This window comes from Neltuma alba, unplaced genomic scaffold, assembly GCF_004799145.2.
Source record: "Neltuma alba isolate B1F8T4 unplaced genomic scaffold, ASM479914v2 tig00003474_pilon, whole genome shotgun sequence".
Taxonomy (NCBI): Eukaryota; Viridiplantae; Streptophyta; class Magnoliopsida; order Fabales; family Fabaceae; genus Neltuma; species Neltuma alba.
In genome coordinates, this window is record NW_021633298.1 from 23,193 (window position 1) to 45,649 (window position 22,457).

General features: G+C 36.2%; 2 protein-coding genes across 2 annotated transcripts; one reads left to right on the forward strand and one right to left on the reverse strand.

Annotated features, from left to right (window-relative positions):
- Positions 1-373: 373 nt before the first annotated feature.
- LOC114741702 (probable cyclic nucleotide-gated ion channel 20, chloroplastic) lies at positions 374-14,286 on the forward strand. Its single transcript, XM_028929956.1, has 13 exons — positions 374-634; positions 1,456-1,965; positions 2,854-3,045; positions 4,286-4,384; positions 4,519-4,656; positions 4,946-5,194; positions 5,635-5,922; positions 6,725-6,870; positions 9,827-9,904; positions 12,295-12,424; positions 12,609-12,855; positions 13,219-13,381; positions 13,908-14,286. The coding sequence occupies exons 2-13, from the start codon at positions 1,471-1,473 to the stop codon at positions 14,014-14,016; spliced, it is 2,334 nt and encodes a 777-aa protein (XP_028785789.1). The 5' UTR covers positions 374-634; positions 1,456-1,470; the 3' UTR covers positions 14,017-14,286.
- A 422-nt stretch (positions 14,287-14,708) lies between these two features.
- Positions 14,709-20,557, reverse strand: LOC114741701 (uncharacterized). Its single transcript, XM_028929955.1, has 5 exons — positions 20,256-20,557; positions 18,957-19,018; positions 16,503-18,869; positions 16,253-16,361; positions 14,709-15,382 (listed from the first exon to the last, which is right to left on the reverse strand). Exons 1-5 carry the CDS (start codon positions 20,368-20,370, stop codon positions 14,751-14,753), a joined length of 3,285 nt encoding a protein of 1,094 aa, XP_028785788.1. The 5' UTR covers positions 20,371-20,557; the 3' UTR covers positions 14,709-14,750.
- Between the last annotated feature and the right edge of the window lie 1,900 nt (positions 20,558-22,457).

Consider the following 22,457-nt stretch of genomic DNA (forward strand, 5'->3'; position numbering starts at 1 on the left):
GCAAATTATTTTATCCTGGCCAGCGTATAGGGATTATCTCAACGTTTTGACTTGAATAATTGAAACCGTCAAGCGCGCAACGTTTCATAAGGGGCTACTCCAAGTCTCCAACTTGTTCACGGGGCAGAGAAAGATCGCTTGGAGCAAAACACAAGACATTCTCCTGTCTTGACCAAACTGCTAAAGTTTCTCACCGTACTACCCAGTTGTCCCCCATTTCACTTGCCAAATAAAAGCATAAAATAATACAAAAATCCAAAGCTTTTCAATGCCGTCCCGCTGGGCCTAGAGAAATAAAGCAATAACCAATCACACGATGCCATGTCCAATTCCAATCCTTTTTTCTTCCGTTCACACTGGTCATGTGGAACTCTTCAAAGTCTTCTCCTTTCCGTCAGCCTCAGCCCCATTCTGTGTTGAATGTGTTCTTTCCCTCGTTCTTTTTCCTATTTACTGGTGCTTTCAACTTGCTTACTTCCTTCCTTTTTGAGATTTCTCTACCCTTCAGGAGAATTTCATCTTCGTTCGTGACATGATCGCCTAGCTTCCTTGACTTTGAATGGGGAGATTCCGGCACTGCCGGCTGTTGGTGAAGTTTTGAGAGTACATTGTCGGGAATTCAACTTCACCACAGGTCTTTCTCTTTCTGGCGTTTCCATTTTCTGGTACTTATCTTCATCTGTTATTACTTGTTTATAGCCCATTATATTGTCTTGCTACTTTGTGCTTCTGTTCTTCCTCTGGTTCTTTGCCATTTTATTCATTATGTTTTATCACGTTCAGTACTGTATGTGTTCGCCCTGGAAACACACATATAGAGGCAGGTAAACTTCGAAAATTGCAAATTTTCGAACATGAAATAGGATTAAATTAATGACACTATTCATTAGTTTGAGAAAGTGAGGGTGTGAATTCATTTGCTGTGGGAATATCGAATAATGATGGAGTATGGAGAATTGAGGATATAGGGCTCCAATGCACAACTTCTGAATCCGTTTACCCCTTATGAGCTGTGAAATTCGAAATCGGCGCCTGGACGTACTGTTACTGATATTAGGATAGTGGCATTCCGGGAGTCTTGCTTATTGGGTTTGACGTTGTGGTTCAAAAAACTAGCATGAATGAAAAACTTCAAAGTTATGGCTGGTTTCTTGAACTATCGAGAGTCAACTAACTACCAGTATATACAAAGTACAAGATTGGATAGTGGAAATCTTATTGTATCAATGTTTTGAATAACGGGAACAGAAAGATCATGAAATGTCGCGAATTCATAAAAGGGCAGGTTTCATATGGCTTTGTCACTCTTTGTCTTTCATGCCACGTTGTCTTCTGCATACTATTTCATTTCCATTCTTTTCAAGTTTGATTAGATACGTTTTGATTTTGGAATCACTGACATGGTATATAAATATCTATATTGTATGTTTTTTTTAATTTTGTATAACATTACAGAATTTCTTGGAAAAGATGGCGGATTTGGAAAAAGATGAGGTGCCAATGCTGTCGGAGACAGAACAACCGTCAGTTGAATTTGGGGATTCTAAATTACGAAGGCTTGTATCGAGGACACGAAGTGCCTCAATATCTATTCCTATGAGCTCCATGGAGCCATATGAGAGAGCAACTAGTCTTGTGGGACATACTGGTCCGCTGAGGAGTGAGAGGAAAACCCCCTTTGTGCAGATGAGTGGTCCTCTATATGTTACCAACAGACATGGGAGTCTTTCCCGACAGAACGTCAATGCCACAGGGAACAAAACAGTAGAAGGCATGACAGAAAAATTTGCTTTGCATGGAAGTGTTGGTAATGATTGGCAGAACAATTATGCCCACAAAAATGAACACTTACTGAGGTCTGGGCAATTGGGAATGTGTAATGATCCTTATTGTACAACTTGCCCCACTTACTTCAAGACCTCTCAGCAAAGGAACCCTAAGGCTTCTGGTTTATTTGATCCCAAGGTGTTTTTTCTTCCTTGAATATACTTTTTTTTCCGATTTAAGAGAACATCTGTTACTATATTTTGAGGTTGCCTTTGATTATATAACTCATGCATTGCCAAACACTTAATTAGGGTACATTTCTTCACACCGTTCATATTTTTTGGCCAATACAAAACATAAATATTAGACATCTCATTGAATTATATTGTACCTCTGTGATTTCTATACTGGCCTGTATTTTATACTGTCTGTATACTGTTCCATTGTACTTTAATATGTTTCTTACAATTCTGATTATATTATTGTGGTTTCTTGACTAAGGTTATAGTGGTTTTAATTGAAAGATCATTGTTTCAAAATTTCGATTGCTCATCACTCACAGCTATGTACTGGAGAAAGGATTTCAGGATTAAACATGTTGCTTGATTGAACTCAAGCTCTAAAATTTGTTTACTATTCAGATTTGACTTATCATTGGTTGCGATTGTTGTAGAGAAGTCAAAAGATAAAGAAAAAAGCTGTAAGTATGACCAAATTCATAAATGATCTGAAAGAATTGTTGTGAGAGCATTAATTCATGTTACGTTTTCTTTGCATGTGTATGAACTCTTCAGTTATCAATAAGACATGTTAGCATCCCCCCACTTTTCCTTTCACCCTAAGCAAGGAGGGGAAGGAAAAAAAGAAAGAAAGAAAGAAATTCTATTACTGTTTTTGTTACACATGTCTACCTGTTTCTCCACTACTTATTTTCTGAAGGCCACTATGGTAAACTTTGTCATATTGTTATGCTTGATCTTCCTCTAGACCGATTCCATTTCTTTCCGTTGATATGTTATCATCAAGAATCACTGAGACATGTTATCTTAGTTACTTAGTGTGCCTTTTATCTTTGAATGCCTACAGTTCCACAATGCTCTCTATGGAGATGCTAAGGGTTGTGCAAGAAGATTTATTTCTTTTCTGTCTTCATATGTTCCTGGAGTTATGAATCCTCATGCTAAAGTCGTACAGCGTTGGAACAAATTTTTTGCCATTTCTTGCTTAGTGGCAATTTTTGTGGATCCATTATTTTTCTTCTTGCTCGGTGTAAAAAAGGTACAAATGTTTCCCTTTTATTATTTAAAGAAGATTCTGTGCCTGTTGTAGTTACTAATCTTTACCTTTTCTTCATAAGAACTATATAAATGAGATTGAAATGCTTTGAGACCCAAGATACTTCTTTAACTGCCACTTAGTTGATATATTCTTGGGAAAGCGCTGAATTGTTTTTCTCATTTTATTTTTTGCTGTTAACTTCAATTCTTAGCTTCTCCTCAGCCTCGTGATATGTTATTGGGAAAGTGCTGCAGTATTTTTCTCATTTTATATTATGCCATTAACTTCAATCATGACTTCTTTTATGTTTGTGTATTTTGGACATGCTTAAGAAGAAAAATACTAGCAGCCGTGGCCAGTTTGTGTTTATATTTATATGGTGGGTACTGACTATAGCTTATAGTCGTTGCCCTGTTGACAACAAGCTAAGACAGAACCTTGGCCATAAAAATTTGGAGAAGAAAAAGAAAAATTCCTGTGGCTTGAATTTAGTTGGGTTCCTGCATATGCTATGTTCTGGGAAGTGGACTCCGCTGGGGCTTTCTGTTTGATATCTGGTCAACAAGAGTTTGTGAAATGAGGACAAGTTGTGGTGGATATGCTGCAGGTTTCTTCATTTTTGTATTATATTCTGTTTAGAATTTATCAATTTAGCTAGAGCAGAGCATGCTTCTTTCCTGAGGTGTCATTTGGATGTGCTGCTCCAAACTCAGAGTTCTTTCCCACCAACATCGCAAAGCATAATGATACATTTTATTGCATGATATTTTCTTGTATGTTGTGTGGGGTCCACCTTCGTTTTTTCTACACTGGAAGATCTGGCCCAAGAAGAATTTTGTCGGCTGGCCAAAGAGGAAAATAAATAAAGTAAAAGAGAAAATTGCAATCAGCGCACAAAGAGAAAGGGGCTCCCTTTCCCTTCATGGTCTTGTCCTTCCAGCTGTTCCTCACATCCTTCAGGACCAGAGTGATATCAAGTTATTGACATTGTATTCCATCACCTGCAGCTGTCTCTGCTTAGCATGATGTGATTGTTATGTCACTTGGTTGTGCCTAAGAAGGCAGCTACCACCCCCCCCCCCTCGGGGTGATAAGAAGGCTGCTAGTTTGTGGGCTTGTATAATGACATCAAGGCATCATAAAGTAGCTTGCGTTAATAATGCCAATGTGTTTGATTTGCTTACAATAATTTTTCAATTCCCTGCATAATTTACTGAACTCGCTTGCTTGTTGTATGCAGATTGACAGATGTATTTTCATCGACTGGAAGTTGACATGGGCACTTGTATCTGTTAGATCCATGAATGATTTCGTACACTTCCTAAATATGCTTCTTCAGGTAACTTGCCGATAATTGTTTTATCAGGAAAAAATATTCCCATATATTTATGCAGTAATATTGTTGTGCCCTAGACATTAATGTTTTTCTGTAATACAAATGAAAAATAATCATTCCAAGTTGCCTCTTGACAGTTTAGGTTGGCTTATGTGGCTCCTGACTCTAGGGTGGTTGGTGCTGGTGATTTAGTTGACCATCCAAAGAAAATTGCTCTCCATTATTTGCAGCGTTTATTTCTTATTGACTTATTTGTTGTATTTCCACTTCCTCAGGTATTTATATGCCCCATTATCCTTTCCACCTCATGATAGCTGTTTTTTTTTTCTTTTTAAATCATCATAACTTGTTGTCTCAGTTGTCTATTGATATGTACCTCCTTTTTTTCCCGTGGTTCCCTTTTTCATTTGTTCTTTGGCACATTTATTATTCAGCATTGTTTTCCTTCTGTTCTAGCTTGGGTTCTATCATAATCCATCTTACGGAGATAGAAGTGAATATGGTTTATAAGTCGCAGGCAGGCCAAATTCCTTGTCATGACATATTTTAGTCAAAATTTTGCAGATAATGATATTGTTTGCCCTACCATATCACTTGGGTTCATCAGGAGCAAATTATGCTAAGAATCTTCTACGTCTAGCTGTCCTTGTTCAGTATGTTCCCAGATTGTGCAGGTTTCTGCCTCTTCTAATTGGTCAGTCTCCAAGTGGTTTCATATTTGAGTCAGCATGGGCAAATTTCTTTATAAATCTTCTCGCCTATATGCTATCTGGCCATGTTGTTGGGTCTTGCTGGTATCTCTTTGGTCTACAGGTCAGTGGATATTGTTTCATGGATAGAAACGGAAGATTTATACTGTTATTTTTAGCTTGTAGGAATTTTGAACAACATTTTTTTAAATAAAAAGTACCTTCCACGCTTACTATGCACTTATAAAAAATTTCACTTGCATGGATAATTTGGTAATCCATGTGTAACTATCACTAAACCTGTGTAGAGTAAGAAACTTGATTCACTTGAATGCATCCAATTTCTATGTGATTATATATAACTTCGCGATAAATGAAGTGTAACTATGGCTTAGCAGACGTGGTTTGTTGTTTTTTGACACGCATAATGAAGTTCAACTATTTCATCTTTGTTTCCTTTGATGCTTAATGAAGCTTAAAGTGTGAAAGAAATAGCGGTATTGTTGATGTTGTTTAGTATTCAAAAATTGACATACCCCTTTTCTTCCTTTTTCTTCATGCCAGAGGGTCAATCAATGTCTTCGAAATTTCTGCCATAAGGAGGAATTTGCTCAGTGCATGCAATTGATTGATTGTGGGCATGGTCATAGAGAAACCCATCAGTCTTCTCTTTTGCTCAATGAAACCAATCATTTTAAACAGACTTGGTTAGATAGTCCTGGTGTAGGCAGTTGTTTCAAAGCCTCAGAAGATGAAGGTTTTCAGTATGGGATCTATGAGAAAGCTGTTAACCTTGTTACAGAACACAGTGTGGTCACGAGATATGTGTATTCATTGTTTTGGGGATTCCAGGTGTGCCTTCCCACTCTATATTCAGTAGTTATGTATCATTTTCCGAAATTTGCATGCATACATAGAAGCATGTTTATTTTGTAGGACTCCTTAAGGAGCTATGGTTCGCGAAATTATCAACATAGATGTTAATACAGTTATGTGAAAATATGTTCATGTTATTTTAGTATCCAAGAAGTGTTAAATAGTAAAACCTACGCTTGCTGACAAATCAGAGGTGTAGATTGTTAGTGCTTAGAACCTGTTAGTGTTGAAATTATGAATATGTTTCATATGCCTAAATAATTTTAATTAATATCATATATAAATGAAATAACTAGGAAATGTACGTTTAATTATGTTATAAGATATTACACACACACACACACGCATGCATATATGCATATTGGGGGAAGGGGGTCTTGGGGTGTGGTAAGGGGGCCAAAACTCCTACGGCTCCCTTCAGTGATCAAAATGGGTGGGGTGCTTGCATGGGGGCTGCCCCTACCCCATGCCTCTCTCTTCCTTCATCCCCACATGCCACATAATAAAGATAATGTATGGAAATAAAGATAAAAAGAAAAAAAGCTGACCATGATGTTAAAATCCAAGTGATAATATGAATAAGCTCATAATGATCCCATAATCACATGCCTCCAAATCTCCCTTTTCAAGCTGGACATAGCTTGGGGCTCTTACTGCCAATCTTCATCATATTGATATCTTGACCATTGGGCTGTTATAATCTCACATTAAAATGAACAAAAAGTGCATCTGAGCAATGCAATCTTTGAAGTTTTACGCCTTTGTGATCTTTATGCAGCAAATCAGTACTCTGGCTGGGAACTTAGTCCCTAGCTATTTTGTTTGGGAAGTCCTTTTTACAATGGGCATCATAGGACTGGGACTCTTGCTTTTTGCTCTTCTCATTGGACATATACAGAACTTCCTTCAGGCTCTTGGACGGAGGTAGAACTCACTATGTGTTACAGGGTTAAGATGCAAATTTGCCTAAGAAGTTTTCACTCAAGAGCGCTGGACACCTGGAAGTTTTTTGGGTGCAAATTTGCGCTAAAAGTTTAAGATTATAGCTACAATCTTAAACTTTTGGTGCAAATTTGCGCACAAAGAATTTCCCGATTCCCAATGCTCCTGAATGAAAATGTTTAGGATAAATTTGCACTTTAACCCTGTGTTATATGCAAATCCTCTTAATTGAGACTCTATGTTCTGTTCATACAATTAACTACTGCTGGCTAGTGAATTCCTCTTAATTTCTGTTTCTATCTAAATCAGACTCTGCATTGAAGCATCTCTATTAGTTCTAGAAAATGCTATGATGTCCTAACTTGAAATGGGAGCGCATAGTAGTTTTGTTGAGGGAATTATACTTTTCCTAGATTCTCTTCCCAGAAAGTATTTGGATTGAGTTAGTAGCATCTTCTATCCAAAAAATTTTCCACTCTTTGAGAAACTGGCTAGATGGCTTGTTCAAACTCCAGTAATTCAGCAGCTCGTGTGCTAATTCTTTGAAAGGTATGGGTTATTAGGAAGATTTTGAAAATTTATTTCTTTTCTTATTTTTGTGGGGGAGACCAAGAAGGATGCTTGAAGAAGTTATAAAACAAGATAATATAGTGAATGAGATATCTGAGCAGTTGTTGATAAAGTCTAATAGCATCATGCAATCTATATGGCTAACCTTATATAGTGGTATAAGGCTATTGTTTTCTTGTTTTTGTGAATTCAGAAAGCATTATATTTTTTTTTTCCTCATCCCTTTTTTCCTCTCAGTTCCCCTTTGTAGTTTATCCAAAATCAATTATCATTGGGAAAACTGTTAAGTTTGCTTTAAAACAAATCCAAACAACCCTTAAAGGCCAAAATCAATTTTTAGCCCAAAATCGTGGTTTTGTTATGAGCCATTCATCACTAGCTTAACAAAATCTATTCTCAAGATCATAATTATAAATCAATTTTATTCAAAATCTATTCTTCTCATTACTAGTCCAAACAGGCCGAAGTTATTTTTCACAGTTAAATTTGTGAACATGTCATTGTCTTCTCTCTTCCTAAAACAAGTGGAGTTGCTGAAGTCATATATGACTGATGGGTGATGTCCATTTCCCAATCCCCTCTGTAGTCTCAATTGTTTCAAGGGGATGTTTGAATGAAACCAAACCGTAGTTTGGAGAATAGATTTTAGAGAATAACTTTTGAAAAAATAACCAAACCATGGTTTGGAGAATAGCTTTTAAAAAATAGTTTTTCAAAAAATAGATTTTGTGAAAAAAAATTATTTTGATAAAGTGAAAATGTTTGAGTGGTTGTTATAATGATCATTTCTTATGTATAAATTACTAAAAAAGACAGAAGTTAATATGATAATAATAGAAAAATTGATTTTAATTTATATTTTTGTTTGAAATTAAATAATAAATTGTATATAAAAAATATAATTAATTAATATTACCTCTCGTCCTTAATATAAAAGCTAATTGAGTATTCAATTTGATTCTGAATATAAGATCCCAATCTACTTTATCTCTCATATTTATCTATTTTTTATATCACAAACTATGGTTTTATACCTTCAAAAGCAAAAAAATTTCCCTTTATGAAAAACCATCGTTTTAGACCCCAAACCATGGTTTTCAATTCAAAAGTGATTTTGCCAAAAATCATAATGTTTGACTACATTTTTTCAAACCATGGTTTTTAATCAAAAAGTGATTTTACAAAATATTGACATATTTGGATGGTTGGATCCCCAAACCATGGTCTCAATTCCGTCTCAATCCCAAACTGTTGTTTTACTTGTTACCCAAACAGGCCTCAATTCCTTTTTCATTTGTTTTTCCCTCTTTTGTTGCCAAGTAGAGAAATTCTTGTTTGTAATGCTGTGCATACAAAATTGGAAAGGGTCATGTAAAATTATTGTGAATACAAAAGAAATTAGTAGACCTGGTCTACAAAAAGACTTTGTATAGATTCTGCAATATGGTAATGCTCTTTTTCTTTCTTTTTTTTTCCCCTCTCGCTATAATTCTTTGTTGGGAAATTTATAAAACTCCTTTACTATTATTTATTATTTACATTTATTATTTCAAATTATGTTCTGAAACAAATCTAATATTGTATCTCTCACATCATAAACTCTTCATTACTAACATATAAAGCACTGGGGTCCCAAAAATAATTGAGCCGTGTCACGTTTAATGCACTTCGAGCACTTGTGTCAAGGACTTTGGGATGCGTCAAATTACAGCCGCATGACATGAATGCCTCTTAAGTTCAACTTCAAGTTTCTTGGATATATACCATGTTGGTTCAGTGATAATGGAAGAAACCGCAAGAGTGTTGAATGGCACATTTTAAGCAAAAGGAGTAGCAACTGATTTTGGCTAGACACAGAGTAAACTGAAATTTATACTCTTCCCACTCGCAAGATTTACCCACTTAGGTTTGGGTACTGAGATTTTATGCGTATTTATAGGGTCTGGGCTTAGTTAGGATAATACCTCTTCCACTGGCCTTTTTTGTGCGTGTGGGTGATTGATAGATGCATTTTTAGTTATATTAATTATATTAATTTAATACATCGGAAAAAGAAAAAGAAATTACCATTCACATAACACTATATTGCTTTTAAATTATATTGAAAATTGTTTGACACTTTTTTTCCCCTTATTTCATATGAATCATTTTATTTAAATGAGTCTTGTCTTGATAAATATTTGTTCATTTCAAATATTTTTTTGGGTACATGGATCTGCGTTCAAAGGTTTATGGATCAATGGTGATAAGGAATTTTTTACCCACTATAGTACCCAATCTAGATCCTACCCGTCGTGGTTTCTAGTCAAGTTCAGATGTATGCATGATTATATTATGCCTGCTTTATTTTCTTCCATCCCTTTTGTAGGAGGCTAGAAATGTCACTTAGACGTCGTGATGTGCAGCAATGGATGAGCCACCGGCGCTTGCCTGAAGATCTAAGAAGGTATCCATTTTCTTCATCATTTCAGATTGACAAAAAACGTCATTAATTTAAGTTGTTGCTTGCTAATTCTGGACCCTTTCCCAAAACTCTGCTTGACAATGTAAATAATGGGTGCATAAACAACATTTTTTATGGATAAGAAATGTTATGGCCAAGATCCATTGAATAAACAACTGAAAATTCAAGTACACATTTAAAACAAAATTTCTTCCAGTATCTATGTCTGTCTGCCAAATGCTGTTAAGTACTTGCCTATGTAGTTTGTTAAATATGATTAATCACTGTGTTATGTAGATTAGTAATGTGTTTATGGGTTAAAGTGTATCGAATACTCTAGAGTATTTTGTGGTGCATCCAACACCCTGAAGTAGTTTTTTAAGTGCATTCAGTACCAAGGCAAAAAGAGAAATATGGACGCATCTGAAAAATACTTCAAAGTGCTGGATGCATCACAAAATATGTTAGGATGCTAGATACATCTAAGAAAATGCTTCGAAATACTGAATACACCTTAACCTTATATTTATTGTCATTGATAACATACTCAAACAGTGAATGTGAAATAATAGTTGAGACTTGAGAACAACAACAACAACAAGCCTTATTCTACTAGATGGGGTCAGCTACATGAATCACACGACGCCATCGTGCTCTGTCAACAACCCAGTCCTTAGATATGTTATTGACTAAGAGGTCTCGTTCAATGACTTCATTAAGCGTTCTTCTTGGTCTTCCTCTATTTCTTTTTATGGGACTCCATCTTGTCTGATCCACCCTTCTCACCGGGGCCTCCAATGGCCTTCTCTGCATATGTCCAAACCATCTTAAGCGATTTTCAACCATTTTCTCTTGGATAGGTGCCACAACGACTCTTACTCTGATATTTTCATTTCGAATCCTATCTTTTCTTGTATAACCACACATCCATCTCAACATCCTCATTTCTGCTACCCCAACTTTGTGCTCTTGTTTTCCTTTTATTACCCAACATTCACTACCGTATAACATAGCTGGTCTTATAGCAGTCCGATAAAATTTTCCTTTAAGTTTCTCAGGTACCTTATCACAAATAACTCCGGTAGCTTTCCTCCACTTTAACTAGCCAGTTTGTATTCTATGAGAAACGTCTCTATTAATTTCCCCATCCTCCTGTATAATGGATCCTAGGTATTTAAACTTTGATACTTGAGGAATGATTTGCTTCCCCATCTTCACCTCCAAATCCCTATTGTCTTGCCTCCCCCCAAAATCACAATGCATATATTCTGTTTTGTTCCTACTCAAGCGGAAACCTTTCGACTCCAAAGTTCTTCTCCATAACTCTAATCTAGTGTTAATCTCTTCTTTTGATTCCGCCATAGAACTATATCATCCGCGAAAAGCATGGACTTAGGAATTCTTTCTTGAATAGGTTCAGTTAGAACATCCAGAACAATGTTGAACAAGTACGGACTCAAAGAGGATCCTTGATATAGGCCAATCTGAATAGGAAAGTCCTTTGTCTCACCTCCAGGCGTCCTTACACTGGTAGTTACCCCCTCATACATATCTTGTATGGCTTTGATATAAGCAACCGTACGCCTTTCTTTTCCAAGGCCTTCCACATTACTTCTCTTGGCACACGATCATAAGCTTTTTCTAGGTCAATAAAAACCATATGTAAATCCCTTCTTTTACTTCTATATCTTTCCAATAACCCTCTTAGTAAATAGATTGCTTCCGATGTGGATCTCCCTGGCATAAATCCAAATTGGTTTTCTGAAATAGACTTGACAACAACCTAGCAAAACTATTATTGTGCAATTAATTTCCTTTTTTATCACACTGAGTAATCAACAATGATTTACTTTACCATTTATTCATCCGCGATCATGTTGTTGGCTGTTTTATATTCCTGTTTTCTGTTTTGCTTTCCTGTTCTGCCTTCGTTTTTGCTTAGTTTTAGCAGTTGCTTATTTTACTGGGGATCACCTCATATTTTAACTTCCCATTGTATTTTGCCAGTCAATTTTCTAAGTTCTTTTTACCTTGTACCCTAATTTAGACTATAAATAAAAGATGTCAGAGAAGTCAAACTCTGACCTATTCAATCAAAGTGAACCCATATATCGTACTTTTCTAAATTATTTTAACATTACTTGTATGCATTGCAATTATTTTTGTCTCCTGAATTACATTCGATCTCCATCAAGGGTGTTGACATTATCATTGTCGATACGCCCACTGTTGATTTTTCCTTACTAAAGCATAGTGATAACGATGAGTTCTTCGAATTTTGCATGTCAACTGCTTTATTTATCTTCTCTTTTGGTAATCAAGATCATACAAATTTATGGATCATATTGTCAAGTAATACACAGTTCTACTCATATTATTGGTCTGTTATGTAGGAGAGTAATACTGGCTGAACGATATAATTGGGCTGCAACAAGAGGAGTAAATGAAGAAATGCTTCTGGAGAGTTTGCCGGAGGATCTTCAGAGAGATATTAGACGTCATCTCTTCAAATTTGTTAAGAAAGTGAGCACATGACTATCTGTTACTCAATTGCTGGTCATAACTTGCACCAGATTATCCTGCTTTAAACCCATTTATGCTTGTAGTTCAGATGTGTGGTTCGTTAAAAAACCTGCTTCCTTAGGTCTATCTTATCTCGTGTTTTTGCTTTGCCTCATCATATTCTAATTATCTAAAACATGCACAGGTTCGAATTTTTGCCTTGATGGATGAGCCTATCTTAGATGCCATTTGTGGGAGACTAAGACAAAAAACATACATCAAAGGAAGCAATATTTTGTATCATGGTGGTCTGATAGACAAAATGGCGTTCGTTGTGCGTGGAAGATTAGAGAGCACTGGAGATGATGGGATCAGGGTTCCCTTAGTTGAAGGGGATGTGTGTGGTGAAGAACTCTTGACATGGTGTCTCGAACATTGTTCTGTGAACAAAGGTATGGGAAAACCCGATGAAGACACCGTAGTCTTGTTAATTGATTTTAAGTGCTAACCTCATGGACTGAAAATCTAAAAGTTATGCTGTGAAGGCACGTGAATATTTTTATTATTACCCGTAACACTTCTTTTTCTTCACGCAAAACCCTAGACCCTTGAGCCTGAAATGTGGAAGCTCAATGTGTAATTGGGAGAATATGAGAATGCAATAGGTGAACTGTAGACTACTCATTAGTCATGGAGGCGCTGTACTAATATGCTTTAGAACACAATCAGCTCAAAAGCTTTAGTTGAGAGAAAAACGCATGAATGGTTTTATTATAATGTATAGCAATAAGAAATTAACATGGTATACCCTGCAGATGGTAAAAAAGTAAGGCTTCCTGGACAAAGATTGCTCAGCACCAGGACTGTACGTTGCTTAACAAATGTGGAGGCATTTTCACTCCGATATGCAGACCTTGAAGAAGTCACTAGCCTTTTTACAAGATTCCTAAGAAATGCGCGGGTTCAAGGAGCCATAAGGTGATCTTTCCTTCTATGGTTTGCCATTTGTCTTTCAATTTACAGTGAAGGCCAAGTATTATGCTCATCAGCATTAGTTAAAAATGATATACGATGCGACTTGACCTGTTTAAAATGTTGGGATCAATTATAGTTTACTAAGTGGTTTGCTTCATCACCAATAAATTTTTTTTTCCTTGCCATCCACCACCAATAGTTAACTATCTTGTGATATTATTCCATTTAATTTCAACAGAAATAACTGTGTAAGTAATGTGTAAGTAAATGTTAAAAGAAGAAACAGTTTATTATATATAGCATGTTTCCATTCGACCTTTGAACTCCTAATTCAATTTTTAATTGTTAGCATAGTCCGTACACCATGCATAAATGAAACATGGTTTCAGCAATATGATCATTTATTGGCTCAGCTCTGACAGCATTCAGTTTACATGTTGCCACATGGACTTGTTCCATGGTGAAAGACTTGTATTAGTCTGTCTCAAAATCCATGCCTGCGTATTTACTTGGTAATGGTTGATGATAGGTATGAATCGCCTTATTGGAGAAGCCTTGCAGCAACTCGCATTCAGGTTGCATGGAGATACAGGAAGAAACGTCTCAGTCGTGCTGATACCTCGCAGTCAAATCTTTAGCTAAAAGAGTAGGATTTACTCTTAACACATCTTGTAAACTCGACTATAGCTCGTATGATGTTCAGCTGCATATCATGTAAATTCGCTAGCTTGTTGCCACATGCATGTAGTTGCTGGATGTTGTATAATTAGACAAATGGAATTATTGCATGATTTAATTAGATTCAGTTTGTATGTATGATATCCAATATCTTGTAAAATTAACCCCTCCTTGCATGCCGTTGAGCGACTAGAGGCTGAAGTTCTTAATCGAAATTTATTTTTCAAAAATGTTGAAACCTGAATAAGACATGCTACAACAAAATATGATCGATCTGTTTAAATTGTTCAGTAAATGGTTAACACAATATAAAATTATCTGCAAAAAGAAAGAACACAGAGAGAATCAATGTAAAAAAGCGAGACTAAACGTCATCGTCAAAACAGAAGAATAAGCACTTTTACCACCGTATCAAAATTTATAACATGATTTTCCTTCTATAAATAACAAGGAGAATGCATTCAATTCAGCATGCAAAAATCTGAATGTTCATTCATCTGACACCCACCCAAAAAAAAAAAAAAAGCTGGCCTCAAAAAAAGGAGCAACCCCGGTCCCCTTGCGAGTTTATGAGAAATCGATGTGAATGAGAAAATCAACAATGAACAGACACCCCCCCCCCCCCGGGGGGAAAAAAAAGGAGCAAACCCAACCTCGGGGGGGCAGGGAACAAGGACAGCTTAGCATGTAACTGTTAGTGTGGTCCCCCTCGAACATTCGAAAGTTCCCGTGTAATCTCATCCAAAAGTCCATTAAGGATATGCTTTTCCACAACCCTTGTGACATCATATTTTTCGAGGAATGCAAATGTCTCCTGGTTCCAACCCAAGTCCCACATACAGTTCATGTCTGGATACTTGTTGTACACATCATTTTCAAGCATTGTAGGAAGATAGTCCTCAACATGAACAGGGGAAGTTCTGTTCCTGCCATAAAACTTTAGCTTTTCCATGTCTTCATTCAACTGCCTAACCAAATCATCTAATGATCCAATTTTGATGGGACTGATTGATGCCTTTAAGCAAGGATGGACTTTGAGTTCTTGACGTATCCCCTTGCGTTTCGTCACTTCATAGCTGCAGTCTAATATCAGCTTGCTGCCTCCTTCATCTTGATTGTCAACGACACCACAGCCTCGAAGAATGCTAAATGGAATGTTTAGCTTGAAAAGTGCTTCTGCTGTGTTGAGGAACGGTTGACTCGTGACTAAGATCCATTTGAGGCAGTTTTCACTTTCACTGAGTGGCTCTTGCATTCCTTTTTTAGAAATTCTCTGGACTTGCTTTTGTGAATGGTAGTTTATGTCAATACTTTCTTCATGAACTCCTGCAATGTATAACATAATTAATTCGAATATATAAAACTTTGCATGATTTCTTAAGTCCTATGAAAAGAGGTAGAGGAAGATTAAAAAGAACAATCAAGGGAGTCATTGAACACGACCTTTTGGTGAACTACATGTCCAAAGAGTGAGTTATTAATAGAGCATAATGACATGACTTGATTCATATAGCCAACTTCAACTAATGTTATAAGACTTGTTGTTCTTGTTGTTGTATATAACGTTGCTTGATTTGTTTAATCTATATGTTCCTGGTGTTATCATTGTATTGATTTTATCGAGATTAGTTGAAATCAATATATTTCATCAAGAATAGGGTGAAGATGAAGTGCTATGACACAACTAGTAATAGTAGTATGACACGAGATGCAGGATTTAGAGATTATATTATCTGTTTTACTGAGATCAGTTGAAATCAATATATTTCATCAAGAATAGGGTGAAGATGAAGTGCTATGACACAACTAGTAACAGTAGTAGTTGTAGTAGATGAGACACGAGATGCAGGGTTTAGAGATTATATTTTCTACTGTAGGCTTCAGGTGTCTACAATGAAAACAGGGGTGAGCTTGTCAATATTCTAGTATCTTCTCTCTTGGTGATATGGGACCGTATCAGTATGACAGAAGTTGTGTTGATCTGTTTCTGAGAAAAGCATCTAACAAGCTGAGCAAGAAGAAAACGAAACTATGGTGGATTTTAAGGGAAAGATTTTGGCTTATATGTAAATGAACGAAGATGATGGCTTAGAGCAGGTAAGCAACTTTTGTAATCCCTTAGTCCACAACATCATACAACTCTAAAATACCAGAAATTATTTCTCATTTTGAAAAGAAAGTCATCTATAAACTCACCGTTTATCGTAGTTGGTGCAATTTCACAAGACTCAAATTTTTCATCTACTGCCAAAGGAGTAGCTAGATGCTGCTTGTCATTAGCGTCCACCGACTTGACATTTCGATACTGCATAATTTGCAACAAGGATTATGTCAGCTTTATTTGCGTTTTATTTTTTGGGAAGGAATCCTATAACTGCTTTGGTTCTTTTATTTATAAGTTGCCAATGAGTGAATCTATTTTAGATGCCAATGAAATTTATCTTACCGAATTATTGGGAACCAAATCTAATAATTCTTGTTCGCCTTGAACTTTCTCACCATAAGAATTGTACAATGTAGGAGAGAGTTCTGCTTTTGGATGTGGTTGTTGTCTCACATTCAATGGTTCAATGATAGATACTGAGTCATTGGAGCTGATGATGCGAGCGTCTGCTTCTTTCAACACGCTGGCCCTTTCTTGCTTAGCTTCCTTTGATAAATTGAACTTATCAGATTCAGATGGTGTTCGTCTCATTTCTTTTAAATTGGGACTCCCCTGTTTCACTTTTGCAGTGCTATGAACCATTGTTCCATTTCTTCTAGTCAGCACCTCCTCAATCTTTTCAGTTGAGTCAGCTTTTTTCTTTCTTATATTCTTCACCTTCTCATTGGCTAGTTTATGAACACTTGTTTGATCCATCATTGTTGTGAAGCCATGCTTCCCTGTAAATGGTTCAGATTGCTGATTTCTTGGAGAGGTAATTTGACCTGGTTTCCTGTTGTTCACTTGTTCCACTTTCACATTGAACTCATTGGATGCTTCATCCTGGTTTAGATCATTATGGTCGTGAACTAGGAAAACTTCTTGTTTCATAACGTCAACATTTTCTGCAGAAGTGTGCTTAAATGGTGTGGCTTGGCTTGTGAGTGTTTGCTTCTTCAGTGAATTGGCCAGGTCATGTGAAAGTTTTGACGAATTTTTCAAAGCTGCTTCGCTCCCTTTTTGTATTCTTAGCTCTAACATATGTTTTTCACGGTGCTGGAGCTGCTTTTCTCTGTGGTGCTGTTCTTCTTGTGGCCCATATTTCAAGAGCGCATAAGGCTTTTGAATTCCAGAGTGATTCTGAGACTTCTTTTGATTGGTTGCTTCCTTCTTGTTCATGTTTTTCTTCACCGGTTGAAGAAAAATACCAATGTCTTCTTTTTCTTCCTGCAATGAAGAGTCAACTTCTGATCTTTCATGACCCCGCTCCAGCTGGGCTAGCATGTTATTTAGAAGCAGATCATTGGTTCTTCCCTTTAATGCCACTTTCTGTTCTCTGTTGGTTGCCTGAACCTGTTTTCTTCCATTGGCATGAACATCCTTTCCACTTTCTCTATTCAGGGTCATTTTATATGAATTGTTATGCTGCTTCTCTACTTTGATGGCTCCGTTGGATGCTTTTATTTCATGCAACTCCCTCCATATCATTTTCCCGTTTTTCACTGCCACCTCAGAGCTTGCTTTTTGGATGATCAAGTTTTCATCTGCACCATACAGCAGCTCCTTTTCCTGTGTTTTAGGCACAATGACAGGTTCTATCCCTTTTTGCTGTTTTGGAGGCACCAAATTCTCTGTTTTTCGGCTCTTCAATTCATTTTTCTTGGCAGAATGCTTGAATGTCGTCCTTTCTATTTTGTGTGGAGAACCTGAATCCTTCTGAGAGGGATTTCCTGATTCCACTTTCTCCGGAATATTATCCAGCCCCATTAACTTGGCTATCACATTTGGAATCCTGGCCTTCTCTGTGTTGGATTTCATTGAAGCTGACTGATTTTTCTGTTCTGAAAGGGCATTGATATTCTTATCATCAGAAATAGAGCTAGTTGATTGCCTGTGGGGAAGCAATTTCGATACGTTAACATCTTGCTTTTCATTGCTCAAGTTTCTTCGTTCTTTAGAGTAAGTAAGAACAAGTGGCCTCTGCGTCAAAGCACTGTTTCCAACCTCTTGAAGCTTATGAGAATTTCTCGAGGACTCGTCAAAGGAGAATCTTGGTGGTGCCAGTTGTCTTTGCTCAGAAGTCATGGTTGTTCTGTCATCGTCATCGTCATCATCATTGTCATCCTCTATAAATGTAATCCGATTTTTCTTCTGTGAGTTCTTCATGGAATCTGAACTTTTCTGCAGGTCTACTAACATCCTCAGAGACTCTTCCAAATCCATAGCTCCTCGTAATAGTTCCTTTGCAAATTCTATCGAGTATCTATCCATGTTAAGATCACCATTGGAGCAGGCTCTCAATATCTGGTTTAACTTCTGTACACCTTTGGATATCTCATTGATCTGCCCAGGAGAGGAAGTAGGGAAGTGATTTGCTGTAGCCAATTGCCTATCCAGATTGCTTCCTCTTCCTATCTTGCTATACTCCATTGTTCCCCGTTTAATCTGGTGAAGGAAACCCATCATTGAGCTAGTGAGAGAAGAATCATCTCTTCTCAGCTTCCCTCCATTATCAAATGCATAAGCCAAGGCAAGGGATATATCACTCAATTGCACTGAGCTCTGACCTCTCCCGTACACTACAATCTGATCCGAAGCTTTTCCATTGTTTGATGTTCTATGGCTTCTGCTGCTAGGCCTAGTCAGCGTGTCCCCGGTTCTGGAAGTAACCTGTGGACGATGACACAATTTCAACAACAGAGTTAAAGCAAATTGCTTTAATGCCGGCTCAGAATATGCAAATGCAGAATAACTTACAGCTTCAATAGCTTTTGCATTCCCGGATCCTCTGTATGTTTGCTTGGAGTAGGCATATGCATCTGTAGAAAGTGTAAAGATTTCAAACTTTTCACATATAGGAATAATGCAATCATAAGCTATCTTGTAGGGCTCATTTGATATACAAAAATAAAATAGAATGAAATGAAAATAGTGATTTTGAAGATAAAAATTATTCTCTTCCTTTTGCCAAAATAAAAATTATTCTCATGTCTGTCTTAGAAGAGTAATAAAAAAAGAATACAAAATGTTCAATAACGACTAGAAAGGCGTGCTAATAAAAAATAGTAATTAGGACATAATAAATGTCAGAAAGAGACCAAGAGAAAAAAAGCTTTTCCCCCTCTTTTTCATGATACTAAATAGGCACCACCAAACTATGGCATCCAAAATATCTGCATGAACTTTTCTCTCCGTTCATCGGTACTCTTACCCATAAATTTAGAATCGCTATGTATCAGAACTAACCTATCAGAAAAGATACTGACTTGGTTCATTTTCAAGTTTTAGAAGTCCAAGAAAGAAAAGCCGATTCTATTAATGTTTTTTTGAACTTTGGCTTCAGGATTTCAACCTATCTAGGCTTGTAAGTTGACTTTGGTTCATTTTTAACTTTTGGAACTCGAAGAAAGAAACGCCAATTCTTGAACTTATTCTTCAGAATTTTGACCTGTATAGGCTAGTAAATTTCTAGCCAAAAACAAAAAAATATAGGCTTGTAAATTTTAATACTAACCCAGAAATTCAGAAACGAATGCTGGGCATGCCCGAACGGAAAGTCAATCCTCATGGCTTCACAATTATTTCCCACAATGCAGTCTCATTTAATTATAGTAGACAAGCTTGTTAATTAAGTAGGCCGGTTATGTAGTTAAACATGCATCTTACTACCAGGACAAATATTTATTAAAAAAAAAAAGCAAAAAAGGTGGCCCAGACCCCAGAACACAAGAAATGATTCCAGAGGAAAAATTTAGGGAAAATAAATTCCAATCGCGAACAGGCATTTTGGGGGATCCTTCCAATATAAGAAGGGATGTGGCTAGAAGACGTTTACTCTCGCTGATCACAGCATATGGCACCAAGAAGAGACAACAAAAGCAGTGTTATATATATAGCTGACAGAGAAAAAAAGTCTAAATTTATAAATTTTGAGCTGTATTCTTGTCATAAAGTACAAACTATACACGAGTCATACAGAATTCCAGCAAATTCATTAGACAAATGAACGGTTAACAGGCTCCCAAATAGAAAATGCAGATGTTCCAGAGGACTTACCTATAGGAAGTTGGTTGGATTGGGTGGTCCTCTGAGACTGAGAAGCAGTATTGCGTTCTTTTCTCAGGCGCAAATCATCAAGCAGCTTCTGTGCAAAATCTGATCTCTTAGCCATGTTCTAATTCTCTGCAACACCAAATGCTGCAAGATGGAGAAACAAAAGGGTCCTCACGACAATGAGAAGGGGTTAAGCCAAATTCATGGAGACACAACAAGAGAGTAATAGTTGAGGGAATGTGGTGATCCTTCAATGGGTGAGAGGATATTATCAGAGGTGGGTGAAGGGAGAGGTCAGTCATCAAGCAATACATTAGTGATATGAATTTTTGTCACTGAGAAAGATTGACGTGAAAGTTATAGCTCTCTCTCTCTCACTGTTTCAAATACCATTTCACATATTTGAGTGGGGTGCGTGTATGTGGGTGTAAGGATCTAACTTTCATTCTAATCTAAGCAAAGCCTCAAGTCTCAAGAGGGAGCTTCCTCCTTAAGTTTCTCTTGACTTTGGGAGACTTTTCTCATTGAATTTTTCTTCTCAGATATGATGGGTCCAATGGCCATTCAAATCACAGAATAATATATACACAACACGCACAAAAATTTTCAGTAGTTCTAAATCAGGTTAATTGGATGTCTGCAAAATGAGTTATGAATTTTCAAATATGTAATAAATGGGTAAAAATGACCAATGCCACGTTTTAGTTAAATACTACTTCCAATCCTTAATACTCTTCCGGTTCTTAATATAAAACATATTTAACTAATTTGATTAGATTAAGAAAGTTAGGTAAGTTAGATAATTATAAGTAACATGAAATGTTTTTCTTTAAGCACCATAATCATCTTTTTTAACATCATCTTTTCATCTTCAACTTGATCATGGTTGAGGGAGTATCTATAGGAGTAATTTAGGAAAAATTGATAAACATGAGAAATAAGTCTTATATTTAGGACTAAATTAATCAATAACTAGATCCTATATTAAGGACCGGAGGAGTATAAGAGCTAATTGGGGATTAAATTTAATCATAAATATAATATTTCAATTCTCTTTGTTTCATATCTTTTTCCAAAATGTCCTTTCTAATTATAAAGATTTCTCACAAAGAATAATTCCAATCATCTAATTCTCATGATTGAAAAGAATAATTTAGGGAGACCACTACATATATATAATAAATAACCAACTTAACTATTTTTTTTATATCTCTAAATTAATTATTTAATTCTTATATTAAATACTGAAAATTGTATATAACAGTAAAATGTTTTATTTAAAAAAAAAAAAAAACACTAGACATGAGCACGGCTCATGGCGCACACGTCAAGTAGTGTCCTTTCTCACGCACGTACGTTTGACGTGACACTGATGGATAGCGGTGTAACGTCTGCATATGTATGTAGGATAACAAAGAGAGACTTCCAAGTTGTTGGATGCTTTGTTTTGGTCCCAAAACATACATGCAAACGAAGAGTGCGAGTCTGATAATTGATTTATATTTATTTTTCAGTAAAAATACGATTAATTTATTATATTTTTTTTAATATGCAGCCCTGGTCAGTCTAAATTTTTTTTTTTCCTTCTTTGCCCTGACCCATGTCAAAGTCAAATACATCTTGATAAAATTGCAAAACTTTGGAATCTCTCAAAAACACTTAAAAATGTATTTTCAAAGTACGTCAAAATAAAATTCTTCTCACATATTTATCTCAAATTTTTTAAAATTATTTTTAAAAAAGTAATCCAAATACTTCCTATACACAAATACCAAGTGGAAATGTATATGCGCCCTATTAGCATTAGACGCATCAGCTTTAGACGTGCACACAGAGACACAAAGCAAATTCTTTTCTTTTTTTTTTGCTAAGCCCAAATATTCTCTTATTAGAGTGAATTTTGTTTGAGCTGATTTGTGTGTGTGTATGGACATGTACTTAATTCATATAAAGTTTTGTAACATCTGATTTTGTTATTTGTTAAGAAATGTTCAGAAGCATGCATAGATGGAAATGACATTTCCTAACTTGATGATAGCTATATACTCCTCCGGTCCTTATTATAAGACCCAATTTGACTTTTTATTTGGTCCTAATTATAAGACCCAATCTATTTTGTCTTTTATATTTATGCATTTTTTTTCAAGATAATCCTTCTAATAATGATAGTTTTAGCCAATATACTTAATTAGCAAGGATATTTTA

Bases quoted from the DNA above. Each gene is read 5' to 3' on its own strand.
- LOC114741702 (XM_028929956.1), top strand. From the start codon at position 1,471: ATGGCGGATTTGGAAAAAGATGAGGTGCCAATGCTGTCGGAGACAGAA. The intron at 1,966-2,853 runs GTGTTTTTTCTT...GAATGCCTACAG, and splicing joins CTGGTTTATTTGATCCCAAG to TTCCACAATGCTCTCTATGG. The intron at 5,195-5,634 runs GTCAGTGGATAT...TCTTCATGCCAG, and splicing joins GGTATCTCTTTGGTCTACAG to AGGGTCAATCAATGTCTTCG.
- LOC114741701 (XM_028929955.1), bottom strand. From the start codon at position 20,370: ATGGCTAAGAGATCAGATTTTGCACAGAAGCTGCTTGATGATTTGCGC. The intron at 18,870-18,956 runs GTAAGTTATTCT...CATCGTCCACAG, and splicing joins ATGCAAAAGCTATTGAAGCT to GTTACTTCCAGAACCGGGGA. The intron at 15,383-16,252 runs GTGAGTTTATAG...TATACATTGCAG, and splicing joins TGCACCAACTACGATAAACG to GAGTTCATGAAGAAAGTATT.